The 17933-nt window shown below is 42.8% G+C and overlaps 3 protein-coding genes and 1 long non-coding RNA gene across 6 annotated transcripts in view; 2 read left to right on the top strand and 2 right to left on the bottom strand.

Annotated features, from left to right (window-relative positions):
• LOC5520860 (periostin) lies at positions 1 to 9347 on the bottom strand. The gene is made up of 11 exons (XM_032365879.2): positions 9181 to 9347; positions 8037 to 8120; positions 6681 to 6760; positions 6124 to 6230; positions 5682 to 5909; positions 5418 to 5538; positions 4471 to 4622; positions 3831 to 4044; positions 2851 to 3164; positions 2260 to 2487; positions 1 to 1305 (listed from the first exon to the last, which is right to left on the bottom strand). Exons 1-11 carry the CDS (start codon positions 9345 to 9347, stop codon positions 955 to 957), a joined length of 2046 nt encoding a protein of 681 aa, XP_032221770.2. The 3' UTR covers positions 1 to 954.
• LOC125568207 lies at positions 1213 to 2493 on the top strand. Its single transcript, XR_007312122.1, has 2 exons — positions 1213 to 1337; positions 1662 to 2493. It is a non-coding gene; the product is annotated as an uncharacterized LOC125568207 (long non-coding RNA).
• On the top strand, positions 9279 to 14849 carry LOC5520859 (monocarboxylate transporter 10). 2 transcript variants are annotated; one of them, XM_048729710.1, is made up of 5 exons: positions 9279 to 9402; positions 12008 to 12345; positions 12553 to 13148; positions 13653 to 14022; positions 14482 to 14849. In XM_048729710.1, the coding sequence occupies exons 2-5, from the start codon at positions 12162 to 12164 to the stop codon at positions 14673 to 14675; spliced, it is 1344 nt and encodes a 447-aa protein (XP_048585667.1). In that variant the 5' UTR covers positions 9279 to 9402; positions 12008 to 12161; the 3' UTR covers positions 14676 to 14849. The 2 variants fall into 2 exon arrangements, with proteins under 2 accessions (XP_048585667.1, XP_032221771.2); XM_032365880.2 differs by lacking the exon at positions 9279 to 9402 and adding an exon at positions 9460 to 10399.
• A 211-nt stretch (positions 14850 to 15060) lies between these two features.
• Positions 15061 to 17933, bottom strand: part of LOC116604958 (QRFP-like peptide receptor) — a 28367-nt gene continuing 25494 nt past the window's right edge. For both annotated transcript variants that reach the window (XM_048729713.1, XM_048729712.1), the window contains exons 4-5: positions 16527 to 16799; positions 15061 to 16101 (exon numbers count right to left, since the gene is read on the bottom strand). In XM_048729713.1, coding sequence (XP_048585670.1) covers positions 15736 to 16101; positions 16527 to 16799 — 639 coding nt within the window. In that variant the 3' untranslated portion in view covers positions 15061 to 15735. The remainder of the gene's footprint in view (positions 16102 to 16526; positions 16800 to 17933) is intronic.

Raw genomic sequence — 17933 nt, 5'->3', positions numbered from 1 at the left:
TTGACTTTGGTTGATTATTTTACTATTTATATTGTGTTCCACCACCGTAAAAGTAGACTCCAACCAGTCGCCACTGTGTCGATCGTTTCATTTATCTCCCCAACAACGACTGCTGGTTTAAGCCGCACATTGTATTTCTATTGTTTTCCCTCCTTGCCAATTAGCCAATCAGGGAGCAAGTTGAACTTATTTCAAAATAGCTTCGCAAGTCTCCGGTAATAGTGTACACTCTTTTTATTATAAGAACGTCTAATTTTCAGTTGAGGCTGGGCCGTTCTTATTTTCGGGACATTCTAAGGCTGAATTTGTTCTTACGATGTTTTTAAATTTTAGTGTATATAAGAATATAATACCCAATGGATTATTAAGAAGAGGATTACACTAATGATCACTAGCAATAACAAGGTTGTTACTAGGAGCACAATTTGATTCTGCATTTTAGAACGTACCAGAACTAAAAAAGAAAAAAAATCTGCCTTCTGAGCCTCGGCTTGTTCTTAGCATGTTTTAAAATATGGTGAAACCTCAGGCTGAACGTTCTTATAAAAACGGTTCTTATAAAAAAAGTATATTTTGCCGAACAAGTATTGGTTTTGAATGGCCAATTCTAGGGAATGGTATGTTCGGCTCAAATCAGCAGTCGTATTTGGGGAGAGATGTGCAACGATCGACACATTGGATTCTGCCCTGAGTGAAGCTTCGTTTGGCCTTATCGAGTACTTATCTGGTCATACACGTTTATCTATGCTATGCTAATGTTTTGTTAACTGGATTTATCCTATATGTTTTTTTTTTTACAAATCATACAATGATTTGTTTTCTAAAGCTTTCTAAGAATGTCAAAACTAACAGCATTCTGGTCGGCAGTTTGTTTCTCTTGCTCTGTGGTATGCTCAATCTAATCAGATCTCTGTTATGTAACTTTTACCCCAAAAAAGCCCAAGACCTCATATCTTACGGCCAAGCTTTCCTAGCCCTCCTGTAGCCCAGCGGACTCCACGGAATCGCGGTATCCAGCTCATGCAATACCCCATTGGCAGCTGTGACGTCAACCTTGCGCACCGAAACTCCGTTTACAGTCATGACGACATTCCATGGTGCCTTGAATCGCAAGATGCTGCGGTTCATGGAAAGAGCGGAGTAGCGGCGCCCAAATATCGACCAGTAGCTGTTCTTGCACTGCAGGCTGCAGCTGAAGTAGGTCCTCTCCACCATGTGCGTAAGGAGCATTTCGTCCACCTCATTGGGGTTAGATTCCAGGAATGGCACCAGGTTTGGGTCGCTTTCCCTCAGCCGATCAAACGCCTGTGAATGCAGATACCATTATTGAGGAAAAGGTACGTTAAATATGTATTGCCACTAATTTTTACTTATTTCCCTGTTTCTGTCAGGCCAACCTCAAACTAATTGTCATTTCATGACAAACATTAAAATGAAAATTAGTCATTTTTATTATCATGTACAAGCTAGACCGATCATCCTGTCCGAACCAAATCAAACAATTTCCAGCCCCCAAAAATCCACCATCTTCAACACAAAACCAAATGTCGTTTCCACGGCAAACCAACCATCGTGCCCAATGCCGTTTAAATACTTCATTAATTTCGTAGGTAACGAAAACGCCATCGCTTTATTTTCCTCTTTTTTTTCTCTATTCACAGACCCCACCCGAGGTGATTAAAAAGCGTGACTCCGAACCCGACGTGTCTGTACAAGCAACAAAGGTGGTTACCGTCACAATCAACAATGATAAGCACCATGTTTCTTGGCTGAATAACCAGTAGTCTGCATGCAGCACACCCGCTCCTTTAGCATAATGGTACTCAGAAATAGTACTCAATCAAATTCGACGCGAGTTGCCGTGGAACCAATAGTGAGTTTTAGGAAAATAAGCCAAAACGTTGGAATCACAGTTGTGATTGACATAAATGTCGAATTTAGAAGGTTTTCGTCGTAATCTTGAGAGCGCTAAAGCATTTATTTGCTACGCATTTTAGCTGGTTAAGCTAACTGAAATTGCCTTGGTGGTTATAGTAACACGCATCGCTTATGTCAGGTGCACACTAGTGACATAAAGACATGGTATATTACACTCTTTTTCGCCGGACATAACGACATTGACATAACGATGTCGGTGTTATGTCGGGCTTATGTCAAAATGTCAAACCATTCACACTTGAACATACGAAGATAAGAGTGCGCGCGCCCAAGTCGTTATGTCACTAGTGTGCACCAGGCATAAGATTTCCTAGTGGTTACCTTATTTGTCGGAGCAAACAAAGTTATTGAGCGGGAGCTGTTCTTCAGCATATCCGACAGGGAGCTTTTCTCGAGTATGCGCGCGAGTGTCGTAAACTGAGGTTCATTGCGCACGATGTCGTACAGAGTCCGCTGCTCTGGGATGAGCACACTGCTGATCACGTGAATCACGCTGTTACATGTTTCTAGGTTCGATCGCGACAGACAAGCGCCATTTACTGAGTGCAGCTGGAACAAAAAAGAAAGTAACCAAAAAATGCAAGGCAAAGCCCAAGACAACTCCATTCGTTAGATACATAGAGAACGACCACAACTCGGCACCTGATGTGATTACGTACAATGAATGTCTTTTATCCTCATCAAAGACATTCATTGTACCTAATCACATCAGGTGCCGAAGTTAAAGTATCTCAAGAAACTAAATGGTGGGCAATTATAGAATGCCAACAAAGACAATATTACTGTGGCGGCGATAGTTGGGAACAATTTGAGTGTTTACAGCTTTTCCAAGCTCTCAAGTATTTTTAGAAGTGTGCCCCTGGACCCAACCTTGAGAATTGAGCCACCCATAAATAGTTATAGATTGCTTACCTTTCCAAGCCTAAAAGTGTTCAGTCGCAGCTTCGTGCCCTCCAGTGAGTCCACCAACGTGTCGCGGCCGAATTCATATGTCCACACTCGCCTACCGATCACGTGGTAGGTCAAAACCTTTTTTAGCTTTTCAGCATCACGTGACAGGTCGGCCATGACGTCGGCAGGCACGGCGCTAAAGGCCTTGTCCGTAGGAGCAAGGAGGGTGAAGGAAGTGTCGATTGTTGCCAGTGTTTTAGCGAGACCGCTGTCTTCTAAAAGCTTTGCGAGAGTGTTGAGCTTCAGCGACTTGACAGCCTCAACCAAGTCCATAGCTGAAAGATAATAGTAACTCAAACCGTATAACGCAGGCCCGTACCAGGGGGTGCAGTGTATGTGAACGCATCCTCTCCCCCCCCCCCCCCCCCACAACGGCCGAAAGTCCACTTTCGGTTGTCAATAGACGTGCTATTTGTAGACAAAACTTTAAAGCATAAGCTAGGTCACTCCGGTATGTCATCAATCCACAAGTCAGACTTTTTTTGTAGCCAAATGCGATAATAAACGCCCCGTGGAGATACTAAAAAGAAAAAGTTTTTTCGGGGTTGGTAAGACTTTTATAAGGGCCCCTTCCCCCCCCCCCCCCCCCACCCCGGAAAATTAGGTCCACTTATTCGGATTTCGCAGCCCCCCGGGTTTCCCTGGGTTCCAGGTTCGATTCCCGGTTCCGACGTGAATTGAATTAGTTGGTCTCGCCTTTGCTGCGAGGGTTTTTCTCCGGTTTTTTTATCTTAACAAAACCAACAATTTCGACCTAAGCTGTGATCCGTGGTCAGACATGAGTTGTATGGCGGCTGCCTGAGGTGCCTTGCTATGCCTTCAACTCGACCACGTCTGAATCTGTGCTCTCGTAATTCAGCATCTAGCTGCGATGAGTGATTAGCTACTTCAATTTATTTATCTTCTCAAATTTATGAAATGAATCTAGGCTAATCACTCACCTCCATATGGCATCAGAGGCTTATCAATAACGTGGATAACACCATTGGTAGTGCTGACGTCACCTATGGTTACCATGGCATCGTTGACCTCCAGTGACGTGTTATCTGCGCCGTACATAACTCCCACAAAGCTGCCTTCCGGACTCTTCCATCTGCAAGTCCTCAACACAGGGCTGTACAGGGGCTCCGGGAGGACGTGATACGTGAGGAATTTCTAGAGCATAAAACAACCGATTTCTTTACTAGTATACCTATACCATTGAAGTAGGGGGGATGGGAGGGGATTCGGTCCAGTCTTTCAGTTAGCTTTTTGAAGGTGCTGAAGTTGTGCATATTTGGTGTATTATTATGACGGACATATTATTTTTACCAGGACTAGGACTGAGAGGGCCCTTAAGTTCGCAAGCACATATGACCTGTTACTGAAGACGGTAAAGAATGAGGTAGTAAAGGTAGGTATGTAGTAGGTATGTAGAATGGAGAATCGATAACAAGAGTATAATTTCAGATTTAAATATACTATTTTTTTTTATTGAGATTGCAAAACTCTACATACCCTAATCAGATATATAATTATTTTTCTATTCAGATTGCAACACTGTATATACCCTACCAATTTCACTTCTCAACGTTTGTTTACCTGAAGACATTGTTTATTTTTCAGTAGTTTGTCTAGTCGTCCGGGCGGTAGAGACTGCAGAGCGGCATTGCTTGGCGCGAAAAGCGTCACATTGGAGAGGGTCATGTTCCTGGAGTTTAGGACTTCATAGAGCATACTTAGCTGAGGATTATCTGCAACGACAAGACACTAAGGGTAAATGCTCGAGCATTGAAGGCAGACATTTCATGGGCGTCGACATTACTATAGAAACATGAGATACAGCAAAAGTATGAGTTTGAGGTGACAACGTAACAACTAAAAAAGCTCCCCTAAAACCGCCTAAAAACGTTTCTAGCAACTAAAACATGATACTGCTTGAAATCTTGCATCATGCAAGTAAGCTTGTCCTAATTGCATTGCATTGTTCAGGTTGGCATGCACTTTTAACTTATATAAAAAAAAAGTTCAGCCTAAGTTGTACGTCTACAACGAGCCCCCCTTCCATTATCATATTTCGCCCTTTGAATATGTTCTGACGCCGACAATGTCCATTTTAAAATTTGCTGGAAATAGATATATGTTTCTTTTTCCCAGGAGGGACTTTTTTTTCCAGCCAGCATTGGTTAAGATTTTTTTCCATGCCAGCCGTGTTAGGCATTTTAACACATGAATAATTGCCCCTATAACCGATCGGGACGATTTTTCTTCCCAAGCATCCGCTCCAGCGCCCCCAAAAATATTTCCAGCACAATTAGTTCGAGAACCATTCGGGACGGTTTTTCCCAGCAACCGAGGGTCTAACATCTCCTCAGCCATTAAAAAAATGGGCTGCAGAGCAGATCCGTTTTGTGCCCTTATGAGTTGTCTTGTCTACATAAATGATATAGATGGTTTATACCCTTTTTAGTGACTACTGTAATTTTCTAATCGTTAATTGGGAAAGTTGTTGATGTCTTTTTTGACTGGCATTTCTAGCTATACGTTACCGTTCAGATACGACATGAGATTCCCGGATGATGGGAAGATGACGCGATCAATAACGTGGATGATGCCGTTAGAGGCGCCCTGGTTGGCTTGGATTATCTTGGCTCCCTGCACCACCTTCACCTGACAACAGACGATGGGTGAGTGCATGTTGACTTCACAGAGTCAATGCTTTCTTTCTTAGTAGGCTTGAGAATTTTGTCACCACTTGGGGGTGGGTTGGTTTGGGGCGTGCGTGTGTATGTGTGTGTGTGTGTGGGGGGTACCTGTGGATGTGTGCGTTCGTTGACGTTGACGCGAATGTCGTTTGGTGGATCCATCGTCTTAAGAAGCATGTTATGCTTGAGGGCCTCTGAAACGACTTTCTCAGGGAGTACGTGAAAAAGCAAGACGTCACGAAGTTTCTTTGGGTCAGCAGCCAACGCTTCGAGAGTCTTGGCGGGGATAGATTTGATTGCTTCATTGCTGGGGATGAATGCAGTGTACTTGGTATCCTGAGGGACGTAGTAAGATCATTAATTAGAGGATCATGCAAAATAGTGGTCGTTTCTTGGACCATTTTCTGCTAGTAGAGGTCCCTTTTCTTCGTATTACGGTGGCTTTCGCGAGGGAAAGAGACCTCTATCATGAGGTGTATAAGACGGGGGAGAGGGAGGAAGGGACGGACGGACGGACGGACGGACCCTGCTAGATCCTGCAGTAGCTTACCAGGACGAGCTCGGACCCTAGTTCGGCAAGATTGACAAGTTTCACAAACTCGCTAAGTCCCAGGCTCTTGGCAACTTCAACAATGTTCATCTTAGAGACGTACAATTCTATGACAAACGATAACAAATCAATGTTTCATCCATGGGCGCGCCTGTGTATGCAAAAAATACCGGGTTACACCGGTAAGTTTCTTGCCATAGTATGTTCATTTTGACAAATTTCTAGGAATATGTTTACCAAACGGGCTTTGGGCGTTCCATGAGCATTAAAAGTCGATCATTTGATAAGGGGAAGTAGGCTTTTCAGTTTCCTACGTTAAACCGTACCTAAAATTGGCATACGGAATATATATATATTTTTTGTCATGTAGTAGGGCTTTTTTTTTGGGGGGGGGGGGGGAGGTGGGGTGGGGGGGGGGGCAAACGATGCAGGAATATTTTTAGACTGGATGCATGTTTTTTCGGCCAAAAAGCCAGCACCACTCTCCATCCCCCTCAGAAGTTTAACCTTTTTAAATGGTCGGCCCCTTAGGTATGTTTGTACTGGACTTCACTCACCTTCTGGACACCCTGGTTTGCCTTTCACTCTAGCAAAGCCCGGACAGCAAACATAGTCTGTCCTGTGGTGAGTAACAGACCTACGAAACAACAAAATGCGTGTAGTGCTCTTATAACATGGAATATCTTCCCAGGAACGGGAAAGTGCTGGTACTGAGGAATCGATTTATGTTCGTCATAAAACACTTTTTGGTTGGAGTTATCGGTTTCGATTTAAATGATCGGGGTCCCTGGTTTTAGGGATCTACGTAGATACTAATATCAAGGAAATCGTGAATTCGTGTCGTAGAATCAAGGGATTCTATTCGAGCGTAGCGGAGAAATGATATTTTATTTATCTCGCCCGCTGACACCTCCCCCCTCCCTCTTACCGCCGCTACGAAGGCTAAAATGATAGAGATTCCCAAGCAACCCAGATAACGCTATCTCACTCAAGCCATTTGGCTCGTAGCCCAATCAGTTCTAGGTTAGACTTACAGCCGTATCGGGTGTGATTCTTAACGACGAGCCACACCCACTAATTAGCCTCCTCCGCTGGCATCTCGAGTGTTTTTTACAATTTTTATGAACCGGAACCGAAATTTTTTAACTAACCCAGGCCCCAGTCTTTCTTGAATACCCCACAAAAAGCCCGGAAGAGAAAAAAAACTTTTTTCCACTCGAGACTACAATTTAGATGAGTGATATTAAACGGACGGGGATCATCGTCGGGATTTCTTTAAAACAAACCTTAAAGATACTAAAGTGGGCGTGGTATTGTTATATTTTAACCCTAAAAGATAGTAAAGCGGGCGTGCTTAGGCGTGAATTTACCTTTTCAAGAAACTTCAAACAAATGTAAATAATTTGTGATCTAAAACACCGATTGACACGTTTTACCGCTGTTTCATGAGCTACAAGTTAGATGAGTGATGGCTATAATAGCCCCCCAAAAGATACAAAGGTGAAACAAATCTGCAAAAAGTGAACCAAAAAAGTATATATTTAAATGGGCTAAGTGGAAAAGGGGATATCCGTTTTCCTCCTCATTTTCTATCTTAAAAATTCGCAAATAACTTGTTGCATAATCACCATCTTATGGTGTTATGTAACTATAATAATTATATATAGCAGTCAATCAAAATACTGAAATAGTCGTGTTCCTTACAAGGAAAAAACTGGTACTTGACTCGATTACCTATTTGTGGTTGTATTTCATATAGCATAAACCAAAGTAGATGAACACATGAATAAGCTTCACTTAAAGAAGTTCGCCGTAGGTGACACAATGAAGCGTTTGCGTTATCTAAGGTTGTTTGTAGCGAGCTTTTATACATTACTCGCCAAAAGGCTATCCCAAGGGTACTGGCACTTTACCTGCATTTCAGTCGCCTGAGTCCCTGCTCCAATACACACTCCTGTGACATACCCACTGGTACTCGCATTTCGCACACGTTTAACCTGAAAGCAGGACGATCGCGAGAAATATTACTCAGTTAATTTTGTTTAAAACAAAAAAAGAGCCATTACGGTATTCGCGTTTCGTACACTTTACCATGAAAAGCAGGTCGAGTACAAGAACTCGGTGAATTTTGTATAAAAGGGGATGGCTATTTTCTGCAAATGCGCCATAACGTATGTAGAATAGTAGCACAAATACGGCCATTCATGCAAGAAAACTCAACAATAATAGGTAAGGAAGCATATTTCTCTGAACCTTGTTGGTCGCCGGTCTTCGTTGTAGCCACCTTTTATTTTTTCTTCAAATGTTTGCGCAATTTTCTATATTTTCAAATTTCACTTTCAGCCCCAACAAATAGACGCAAAAAAGTTTAAATTTATATTCTTTTATGCTTAAAAGTATTTTGAAAATGGAACGATATACATGTCTTGCGAATAGCCATTCTCTATTACATAACAAAGCTTCCTTCAGCATTTTTTTTTAAAGTTACGTCTGAGCTTTATGCGCAGTCTTCTTCCTCTTCGCGATCTCTTTTCTTTAGTACCATAGTTACGCTAGAAATGTTAAAAAAAAAATTCGCAAAAGAAAAAATCAAAACCGCGAGTTACGTAAGACGACCAGCACTCGGTGGTTCTGAGTTATTTCGACCGACGCAATTCCTTCCACCCATCGCGTGAATTTGCAGTCAATTATTAGCCAGCTCGACTCAATACCTCAATTGTTGTTTCAGCTTTATCTAAAAGATCTGAACAAAAACATAACGGGCTAAATCGTGCTTATACAATTTTAGAACGTACGTGATACATCAAAGCTAAAATTACATAACTCATGTAGCAGTTATTAAAGATGAAAAAGTAATAAATATATAATAATTGTATTGGCATTCTAACCTTTGTAGTATTCATATCATTGCTATAACAATATTTTATAGTGTCCTTTTACCAATTTCGGACAGGACGTCAAATGAACTAACTGCAAAGCCCGTTTGGCTTAATTAACTGTGATATTTCGTTAAAAGGAACAATTTAGGAAGTCCGGTCAATAATTTCCAATATTTACCCATCTTTCTTTAGAGGCTGGTGTATATCTGGTTGCTCTGGCAGTCTTCTTTCCTGGTGATGCCTTTTCCACCACCCTATTAAACGCATCCATCCAGGCCCATATCCACTCGAGAGCCCAAGCAGTCCAAGAAAGAGACAGCAAGCGAGCGCTAGTTTCATGGCCATATCTCCGCGGACTGATCTTCTTGGCGAGCGAAGGCTGACCTATTATTCGTATATGGTAACGTTGATTGATCTGTTCTAGCGCATCATATTACATTCAAGAATGCGATTCGTGAGCCAAGAAACTCAAGATTATGCTGATGAGGCCGCCCTCTCTTCACCCCAATGAAAACCTGACACTTGAGTGGACGATTTTGATTATATTTCACCTTCACCTTCAGCGGGATTTCCGCGTGTTGATAACAGGGAACAACTACTTGATATTCTAGCGGTGACGGGTTTTAAATCGCCGAACGCGAGAAATCACAGATTAACGAAAAACACCATACATGTCCAGAGGCCAAAAATCACCCGCTTGGGCGAAAAGTGTTTTTTCAAATCTTCCGGATTTTGCAAGAATCTTCCGGTTTTTGGAAAAATAAAATAAATAAATAAATCGCCGAGCAACAAAGGACATGTTTGACTGAACTATTCAAGTTTGAGTTATTGAAAATTCGACAAGTTCAAACAAAAATCTTCTAGTACGAATGTGACGGATAACCGGTTACGAATTCGATGAAGGCACTCTTTAAAAAAACGAACCTGCAATTGGCTGAAAAACAAGAGGCTCAAGAAAAAACAACTAGCACCAAAGTGGGAGTGAAAAAAATATCGAACTTCAAAGTATTCGTAGCCTCCCTCTGAGATTTAGGGACAAGTCGATTATACTAGTATATATATTATGATGTATTTTCTTTAAAGCGAGCATAATTTTAGCATAATTTTGATTAAAAGCGAGCAATGCTTGCTACTAGCATATTATGCCAGTTTTACTAGCATAATCGACTCGTGTCCCTAACTGATATACCTAGGCCCCCTACCTAGTTCGGACCCTCTATGGCGACGGTGAACACGTGGTCAGTGGGTGATACCCACCGTAAATCAACAACATTTGTTTACAGCCGGCGACACAAAGCTCCCTGAGCCAATGAACCGTTTAGCCGCAAGCATAAGCAACCTTACTGAAGCTACTATTGCAAATAACACCAGACAAGCGCTAATAATCCTGTCAAAAGGTACTTGAGTTTTGAACTATGATCGCCGGGAATTGTGTTGTTGCCGTGTATCTTACGAGCCAAGTTGTATCTGGCCATGCCGGATTCATATGGCATAACTAAAGTCCTAGCTAAGCTTTATTTTATCGTTCGTGTTGTCATATTATTGTATTTATACGTGCTTGTTGAAGCCATTCAACTCCTTTGTCTGCTTTCCATACTAGATTTTCGTAACTACGTTTTGCTCTGTTGTTCTTGTTTTGACTACAGCTTATTCTTATCTTATTGTTCGAGCTAAAGCAAGTCAGATATGCTCTAGACCCTATTCCGTGATGTATTTTACGTGACTATATTCCTTGTTCTAATTGCTATCGCTTTAGGAGGTAATATAGTCAGAATAAAGAGTCTTACTCCACCGTCTTCTAACTGTGGTGGTACAAATGAAAAGTGATTTAACTCGCGTGGTCAACGAACCGTGATGTTGGCTATTATAACAAGTAACACATAATACATAGAATAATGAGTGGCATGTATTTATTACTGTTCTGCATATACACCTATTTCAAAAAAGGTTGTCAGTGCAAATGGCGAATGGCAAATAGTTAATGGCAGTTCTAAGCGCGAACGGTGCTTCTGGGTACTAATCATTCGTAAAATTAAAGGTGTTAAATAAAGTCTAGCAATGTCAGAGACATACATTGATGATCTTTAATGGATAATTGTTTTATTTATCCATATTCTTCAGCATTTAGTAGAAATTTAATGAGACCCACTGTTCTGCATGTATGTTCTCGGTAGCGAGTGGATGCTAGTTGTGAGGCCGTGACAGCCACGTGTATTTATTACTGTTCTGCATGTATGTTCTCGGTAGCGAGTGGATGCTAGTTGTGAGGCCGTGACAGCCACGTGTATTTATTACTGTTCTGCATGTATGTTCTCGGTAGCGAGTGGATGCTAGTTGTGAGGCCGTGACAGCCACGTGTATTTATTACTGTTCTGCATGTATGTTCTCGGTAGCGAGTGGATGCTAGTTGTGAGGCCGTGACAGCCACGCGCAAGGGCATACGAGCCCCCCTTCCGAAACACGTTAATTAAATTAGCATATATCGTCGTTTGAATATGTTCTGATGCTAAAACATCCATTTCAAAATTTGCTGGGGAAAATTTATTTGTTCCTTTTTTCTTCCAGCCTGCTTTGGTTAGGATTTTTTTCACAGCCAGCATTGGTTTGGCATTTTAGCACTTGAATAATTGAACCATTCGGTATTCTTTTTTTTCCAGCAACCAAGGGGTCTAACATTATCCCAGCCAGCAAAAGATCGGGCTGCGGAACAAATATTTTTGCGGAACAGAACCGTTCTGTGCCCTTGCATGTGTGTAAACAGCAGTCAAGTGACTGAAATCGTGTCTTATGAAACGAAACGTCTGAAAAATAAGTTGGATTCTTTTTAGTTTTTTTTTTCATCTCATTTTTATCTTGGTCTGAGTCTCTAGATCAAAGACCTTTCATTGGCTTCGTGCAAGATGTGTTGCTCTGAAGTATGAAAAATAATCAAAATGTTGATGTTTTAACCACGTGTTATATACAGCAAATGATCTATAATTTTAGATTAAAGTATTTTTTTACAGGGATGCGTGATTACAGTACGCCGGCAGAGAGACACTAAGGAGACGATGATCGCAATTCCCCTTTTGTAATATCATTGGTGAATTTCGTGTTTTGGCTTCCTTGCGTTGCTTCCACCGCGCGCACAAAAGCACACAACAAAAACGAACCCCTGTGATGGTTAGCATGCGAGCCTGCGGTGGTACAGTCCAGCAGGTCCACAGTCAAGACAGTGCGTGGTCATGGTTCGTGTGTCTGTCGGCAACGTTCGCGGACGGTCTCAGCTTGAGTTTGTCCAACTGCTTCGCGATAATGCTGCCTGTGTTGATCCAAGAGTTCAACGAGACTAGAGAAAATGCTGGTAAGGATCTGTCTGTCTGCCTGTCTGCCTGCCTGCCTGTCTGTCTGCCTGCCTGCCTGCCTGCCTGTCTGTCTGTCTGTCTGTCTGTCTGTCTGTCTGTCTGTCTGTCTGTATGTATGTCTGTCTGTCTGTCTGTCTGTGCTTTTGTGAAAGTTTGAACTCTTTTGACATGCCTCATTATACACATTTTTCTTTCGTTTTTCTCAGCGTGGGTCGGCTCTATCGCGTACTCCATGTCGTATTTCTGCGCTCCTCTGTCCGCTTGGTGCTGCGTCATGTTTGGCTGCCGTCGGACGGCTATCGTTGGTACCTTGACATGCGCAGTAAGCCTCATCATCTCTTCCTTCGCGCCTGGCCTTCTCATGATGTACTTTATCTACGGCGCCTTATTTGGGATTGGCGGCGGGTTCATCCATACTTCAGGACTCCTCACCACAACCAAGTACTTCTACAAGCGGCGTTCCTTGGCAACTGGCATCGTTGCTGCTGGGGCTAGCATAGGAACTCTCATAGGACCTGTCTATCAAGCGCTGATTGACGGTGTTGGCTGGCGGAACTCGTATAGGATCATAGGGGCATTGTTTAGTATCGCTTGCATCCTGGTTTGGGTGAGTTATGACCCTAAGGTGAAGGATGAGCAAGAGGACTGTACGGTGTCCTGCGAGCAAGGAAGGCAGCGGAGATCAGGCTCGTGCGCATGCCCGTCTTTAGACTGTGCTGTGTGGAGGATACCTGAGTATACCGTTGTACTGATAGCTGCCACTGTTGAGGCCGTGGGGGTGTATGTGCCTCTTGCGCACCTGGTAAGTATTTTTCTTGTTGCTCTGTACAGCATTTTTTTCAGTCTTTATTATGATATTCAATATAATTTTTTACATTAATACATAAAGATACATAAGTAAAAAAAATAACAAAAAAACCCATAATACCATTTTTTCCCTAATTACATTTACAATACTATAGAATTACACTGTACATTGCACTTTCTTCCTTTTAGTTCCATTTTTTTAGACTAGACTAGGGTAGACTTTTCTTGTTAAGCCTCACACTATCGAGACACGCATACTGGAGAAATGTCTGGCTCTTTATTTGTTTTGATAGCCTGGCGTATTCTGTGTTCTCAGATTTGCTTATGAGCCTTACGGCTTTATAGCGAATTGTTTCCTTTTCTAGTCCTAAATTGGCGATAATACAACACAACACAATACCATAAAGCTTTTAGAATATCCACTTTCCTCTTTTTCAAAGCTGCACTTGCTACCCTAGCGGTTTGAAAAACATCACTAACAGTGCGTCTTTATATCCAGGTGAAACATTGCAGAGAGATTGGAGTGTCTGCCCAAAAGTCCTCCACTCTCTTCATCTATATTGGCATTACTTCCTTTGCCGGTAAACTTGTGTCTGGCCGACTGTGTGACTCGCCGCGGATTTCAACTCTGTACGTGCATCAGATCTCAGCCCTTATTATTGGCGCCTCTGTGCTCATGATTCGCTTGGCGTCGGACTACACGGGTTTTGCTATATTCGCCGCGTGTTACGGCTGTGGCAACGGAATGTTTATTACCACCATGTACCTACTGTTCTTGAACACGGTGGAGCCGAGATTGCGCCCGTCAGCATTGGCGTATGGGGAGATGGTCAACGCGGTGTCTATTGCTATTGGCTCTCCAATTGCAGGTATTACAGAGGTTAATGGATAAGCGAACTGCGCAGTTCGATTCCCATGTAAAGGGAATCATATAGAAGCGACTCTATAAGTAACGTACCGTGAACGCTCCCCTACGAGCAGGAGATCCATCTATATAAGCATGTATGGACTGATACAAGCATTCCTCGAAGATAATAGGGCGCCATAGATAGGCACAGACCTCCCCCTACATCCCTAATAGGTCTTCTCCGATTTGAGATCATGAATCGTGAAATCTTTTAAATTTTGACGTGAAAAGGTGTAAATAGATATCTCACAAAAACACGCTTTTTAGTAAGTAGCTAACGCAATGTAGTGTTTGGCAACGGCTCTTGCTCTATCATCAACATCTTTTTTTTTGTGAACCTTAATAACAATGCACAGTGCCGAGGGTGGTCGCCTTAATGAGCTACTGATTGGATGTACAATATCCATATCTCCATTTTCAGGTCTACTAGCAGATAAGATGGGGTCGTATATCGTGTCTTTTTACTTCTCCGGTAGTATCGTTCTATTCGGCGCCTCTATTCCACTGCTGTTGTGTTTTCGGCGTAAAAAGAACGTTGTTTCTGACCGGGAATTAATCGAGTTCAAGCAAGGCCTCAAAGATGCCGACTTCATCGAAAGGGAGACTGTATTATGATGATTTCTTTATTTTTTTATGGTATTTTGTCAAGAGAGCATAAGATAGCTTATGCCCTCTTGATTTTGTGAAATTTTATACATTGAATGCAATATTTATAAAAGATGATGTATACTTCGAGATGGAATATGTAAAGTGATAAAAAAGAAGAAATGAGATCCGTACGTTTTAGAACTATGGAAAAATATTGGGTGGGTGGGTGGGTTAGTGGGTGGGAGTGTGGGTGAGTGTGTGGGTGTGTGTGAGTGAGTGGCTGAGTGGGTGGGTTGGTTGGTGAGTGGCTGGGTGGTAGTGTGGTTGGGTTGGTGGGTGGGGAGGTTGATGTTGTTTGGAGAAGGTTGTATAGTAGGGATGGTCCAGCGTACATATTCAAAACCATTTTTTCTATGGGGGTAGTATGGTTTATATATTTATATGCTATTATTAGTAAGAATTTTCATGAATCGGGTACATTAATTTTATCGTTTAAAGCTGAAATACTATAATAAATAAAAAAAAATGTCCACCTATAATCACTGCTATAACTGACTTCAATAGGATTTTTATACCATGGCAGTTTATATTTTTTTACACTTATCTACAATGTTTGAAGTACTAGCCCGGTTTTAAGCCCAACCGTGTGAGCTTCCGTGTGCCGAACTGGAGAAAGAGTCACCAGTAAACATAACCCATAATCTTGTCATTCTCGTTATCTAAATGTGCATCAGGAAGTTTAAAACCCCTTTGGCTTGACCCATGATTTTAACATCCGTTAATTTTCCTCCAAGAGACCCTACCACACGCCGCAAACATGTGTCCCCGACAACTCTGTTGGTAAACTTTGAGACGAGTCCGTTTTTCTTTTTGAATGATTTAGCGTCAGAGTGGTCTCCTTTGTGTCAGACCTTTCCTCATTAGAAAGCTAAAAATCATATCACATTCATCCATGGTTAGAGTCCAATCGGCGCATTTTCTGCCAGCCCTTTAACCATTACCATCTCCAAAATCTACCCGGACTTTTTAACGTAGAATGTTCCCCATTCCACCATGCGGTCCGGACGCAATGGTGAATCATGCTGATCTAATGGTCAGCGTCGGATACGGATTGCAGATCAACACATGTCGGTGTTCGAACTTCAAGAGGCGTCACCTTGGTCGTGGACAGTATATGAGAATCACCAGTAAATCCCTGGACTTTGATCCTAAGTCCATGATGCTTATTAAGGCGCAGGAGTTTCTTCAGCTCCCTACCGAAGCCACCCATCTTAAAGGTGTAAATGAAGGGGTTAATGGAGCTGTTTATGCAGATGAAGACGACGGCGGCGTTGTGGATGGTGGAGGCGTACTCGAAGTCGTTTGGCAGGTGGTACGATAGCATGTATAAGGTGAGAACAGGCATCCAGCACAAGCCGAAGATCACGGTCACTATCAGAACCATCATCGTAACCTGGAAAGAGACGGGACCATGTATGACTGTGCTTATATTGTATGCCTAGGAGTATTATTCAACATGAAAGTATTATTAAACGCCAGAAAACATTTTACTGCTTATAGTTTCTCACGTGGACATCTACTTACAAGAGTGAAAATAATCATGTGTGAGATATTTTACTCTGTCGAGTATAGTTCGGCTGATTCCAGTCAGTGAGAAAGCCTATTGCGCCTTTAAAAGCGCGGTGCGCGAAATTCTCAGCGCCCTTAAGTTTCAACGTTTTCAGAATCTTTTAAGTGGGACAGGCGACTTACATTCGTGTTATGCTTTGATATTTTGATTGAATGAAAAAAACAACATTCCTTGATTTGTCCATTTATTGTAAAGCTGATAAACAGGACCTGAACATCAACAGGACAGCAATGCAAATATTTCTGTACCTTCTTTCTAGAGCGTGCCACCGCAAGCTGGGCATGCGATGTGTCATTATTCTGTCGAAACCACAAGCGGTAGACAACCCTGGAGTAAAGAGCACCCATTAGCACTACCGGCAGCGCGAAGTCCAGGTTGAACATCATGATCGTATACGCTCTTGCCAGCGAGATATTTGGCCAGTACTCGGTGCAGAAACGGCGGTCATGGTTATAGAATATGACGAGAAATGGTGGAATGTCGACTACGAAGGCATATAACCAGCATACCAGAATGATGACCTGGAAAAAACGGGGATATGATCTTCAGAGTCAACTCGTGTATTGTAGTCCTACAGTATGTGTACAACATTTCAAAGCAATTTGTAACCATTTGTATCCTCTTCCAACAGCTTCTGGTGTAACCCAACAATTTGTAATACCGAATTACTAAACAGCTTGAGGTATAACCCACCAACTCGATGGCATCACCCACCAACTAACAGCATCACCCACCAATTAACAGCATCACCCACCAACTAACAGCATCACCCACCAACTAACAGCATCACCCACCAAGTAACAGCATCACCCACCAACTAACAGCATCACCCACCAAGTAACAGCATCACTCACCAACTAACAGCATCACCCACCAGCTAACAGCATCACCCACCAAGTAACAGCATCACCATCCAACTAACAGCATCACCCACCAACTAAAGGCATCACCCACCAACTAACAGCACCACCCACCAACTAAAGGCATCACCCACCAGCTAACAGCATCACTTACCAACTAACAGCATCACCCACCAACTAGCAGCACCACCCACCAACTAACAGCATCACCCACCAACTAACAGCATCACCCACCAACTAACAGCATCACCCACCAACTAACAGCATCACACACCAACTAACAGCATCACACACCAACTAACAGCATCACCCACCAACTAGCAGCATTACCCACCAAGTAACAGCATCACCCACCAACTAAAGGCATCACCCACCAGCTAACAGCATCACCCACCAGCTAACAGCATCACCCACCAACTAACAGCATCACCCACCAACTAACAGCATCACCCACCAACTAACAGCATCACCCACCAACTAACAGCACCACCCACCAACTAGCAGCATCACCCACCAGCTAACAGCATCACCCACCAAGTAACAGCATCACCCACCAACTAAAGGCATCACCCACCAACTAAAGGCATCACCCACCAACTAAAGGCATCACCCACCAACTAAAGGCATCACCCACCAACTAGCAGCATCACCCACCAACTAGCAGCATCACCCACCAACTAACAGCATCACCCACCAACTAACAGCACCACCCACCAACTAAAGGCATCACCCACCAGCTAACAGCACCACCCACCAACTAACAGCATCACCCACCAACTAACAGCATCACCCACC

The sequence above is a fragment of the Nematostella vectensis genome, chromosome 7 (genome assembly GCF_932526225.1).
Source record: "Nematostella vectensis chromosome 7, jaNemVect1.1, whole genome shotgun sequence".
Classification (NCBI taxonomy): Eukaryota; Metazoa; Cnidaria; class Anthozoa; order Actiniaria; family Edwardsiidae; genus Nematostella; species Nematostella vectensis.
The sequence above is the reverse complement of the archived record's forward strand: the minus strand, read 5'-3'. Positions and strand labels throughout refer to the sequence as shown.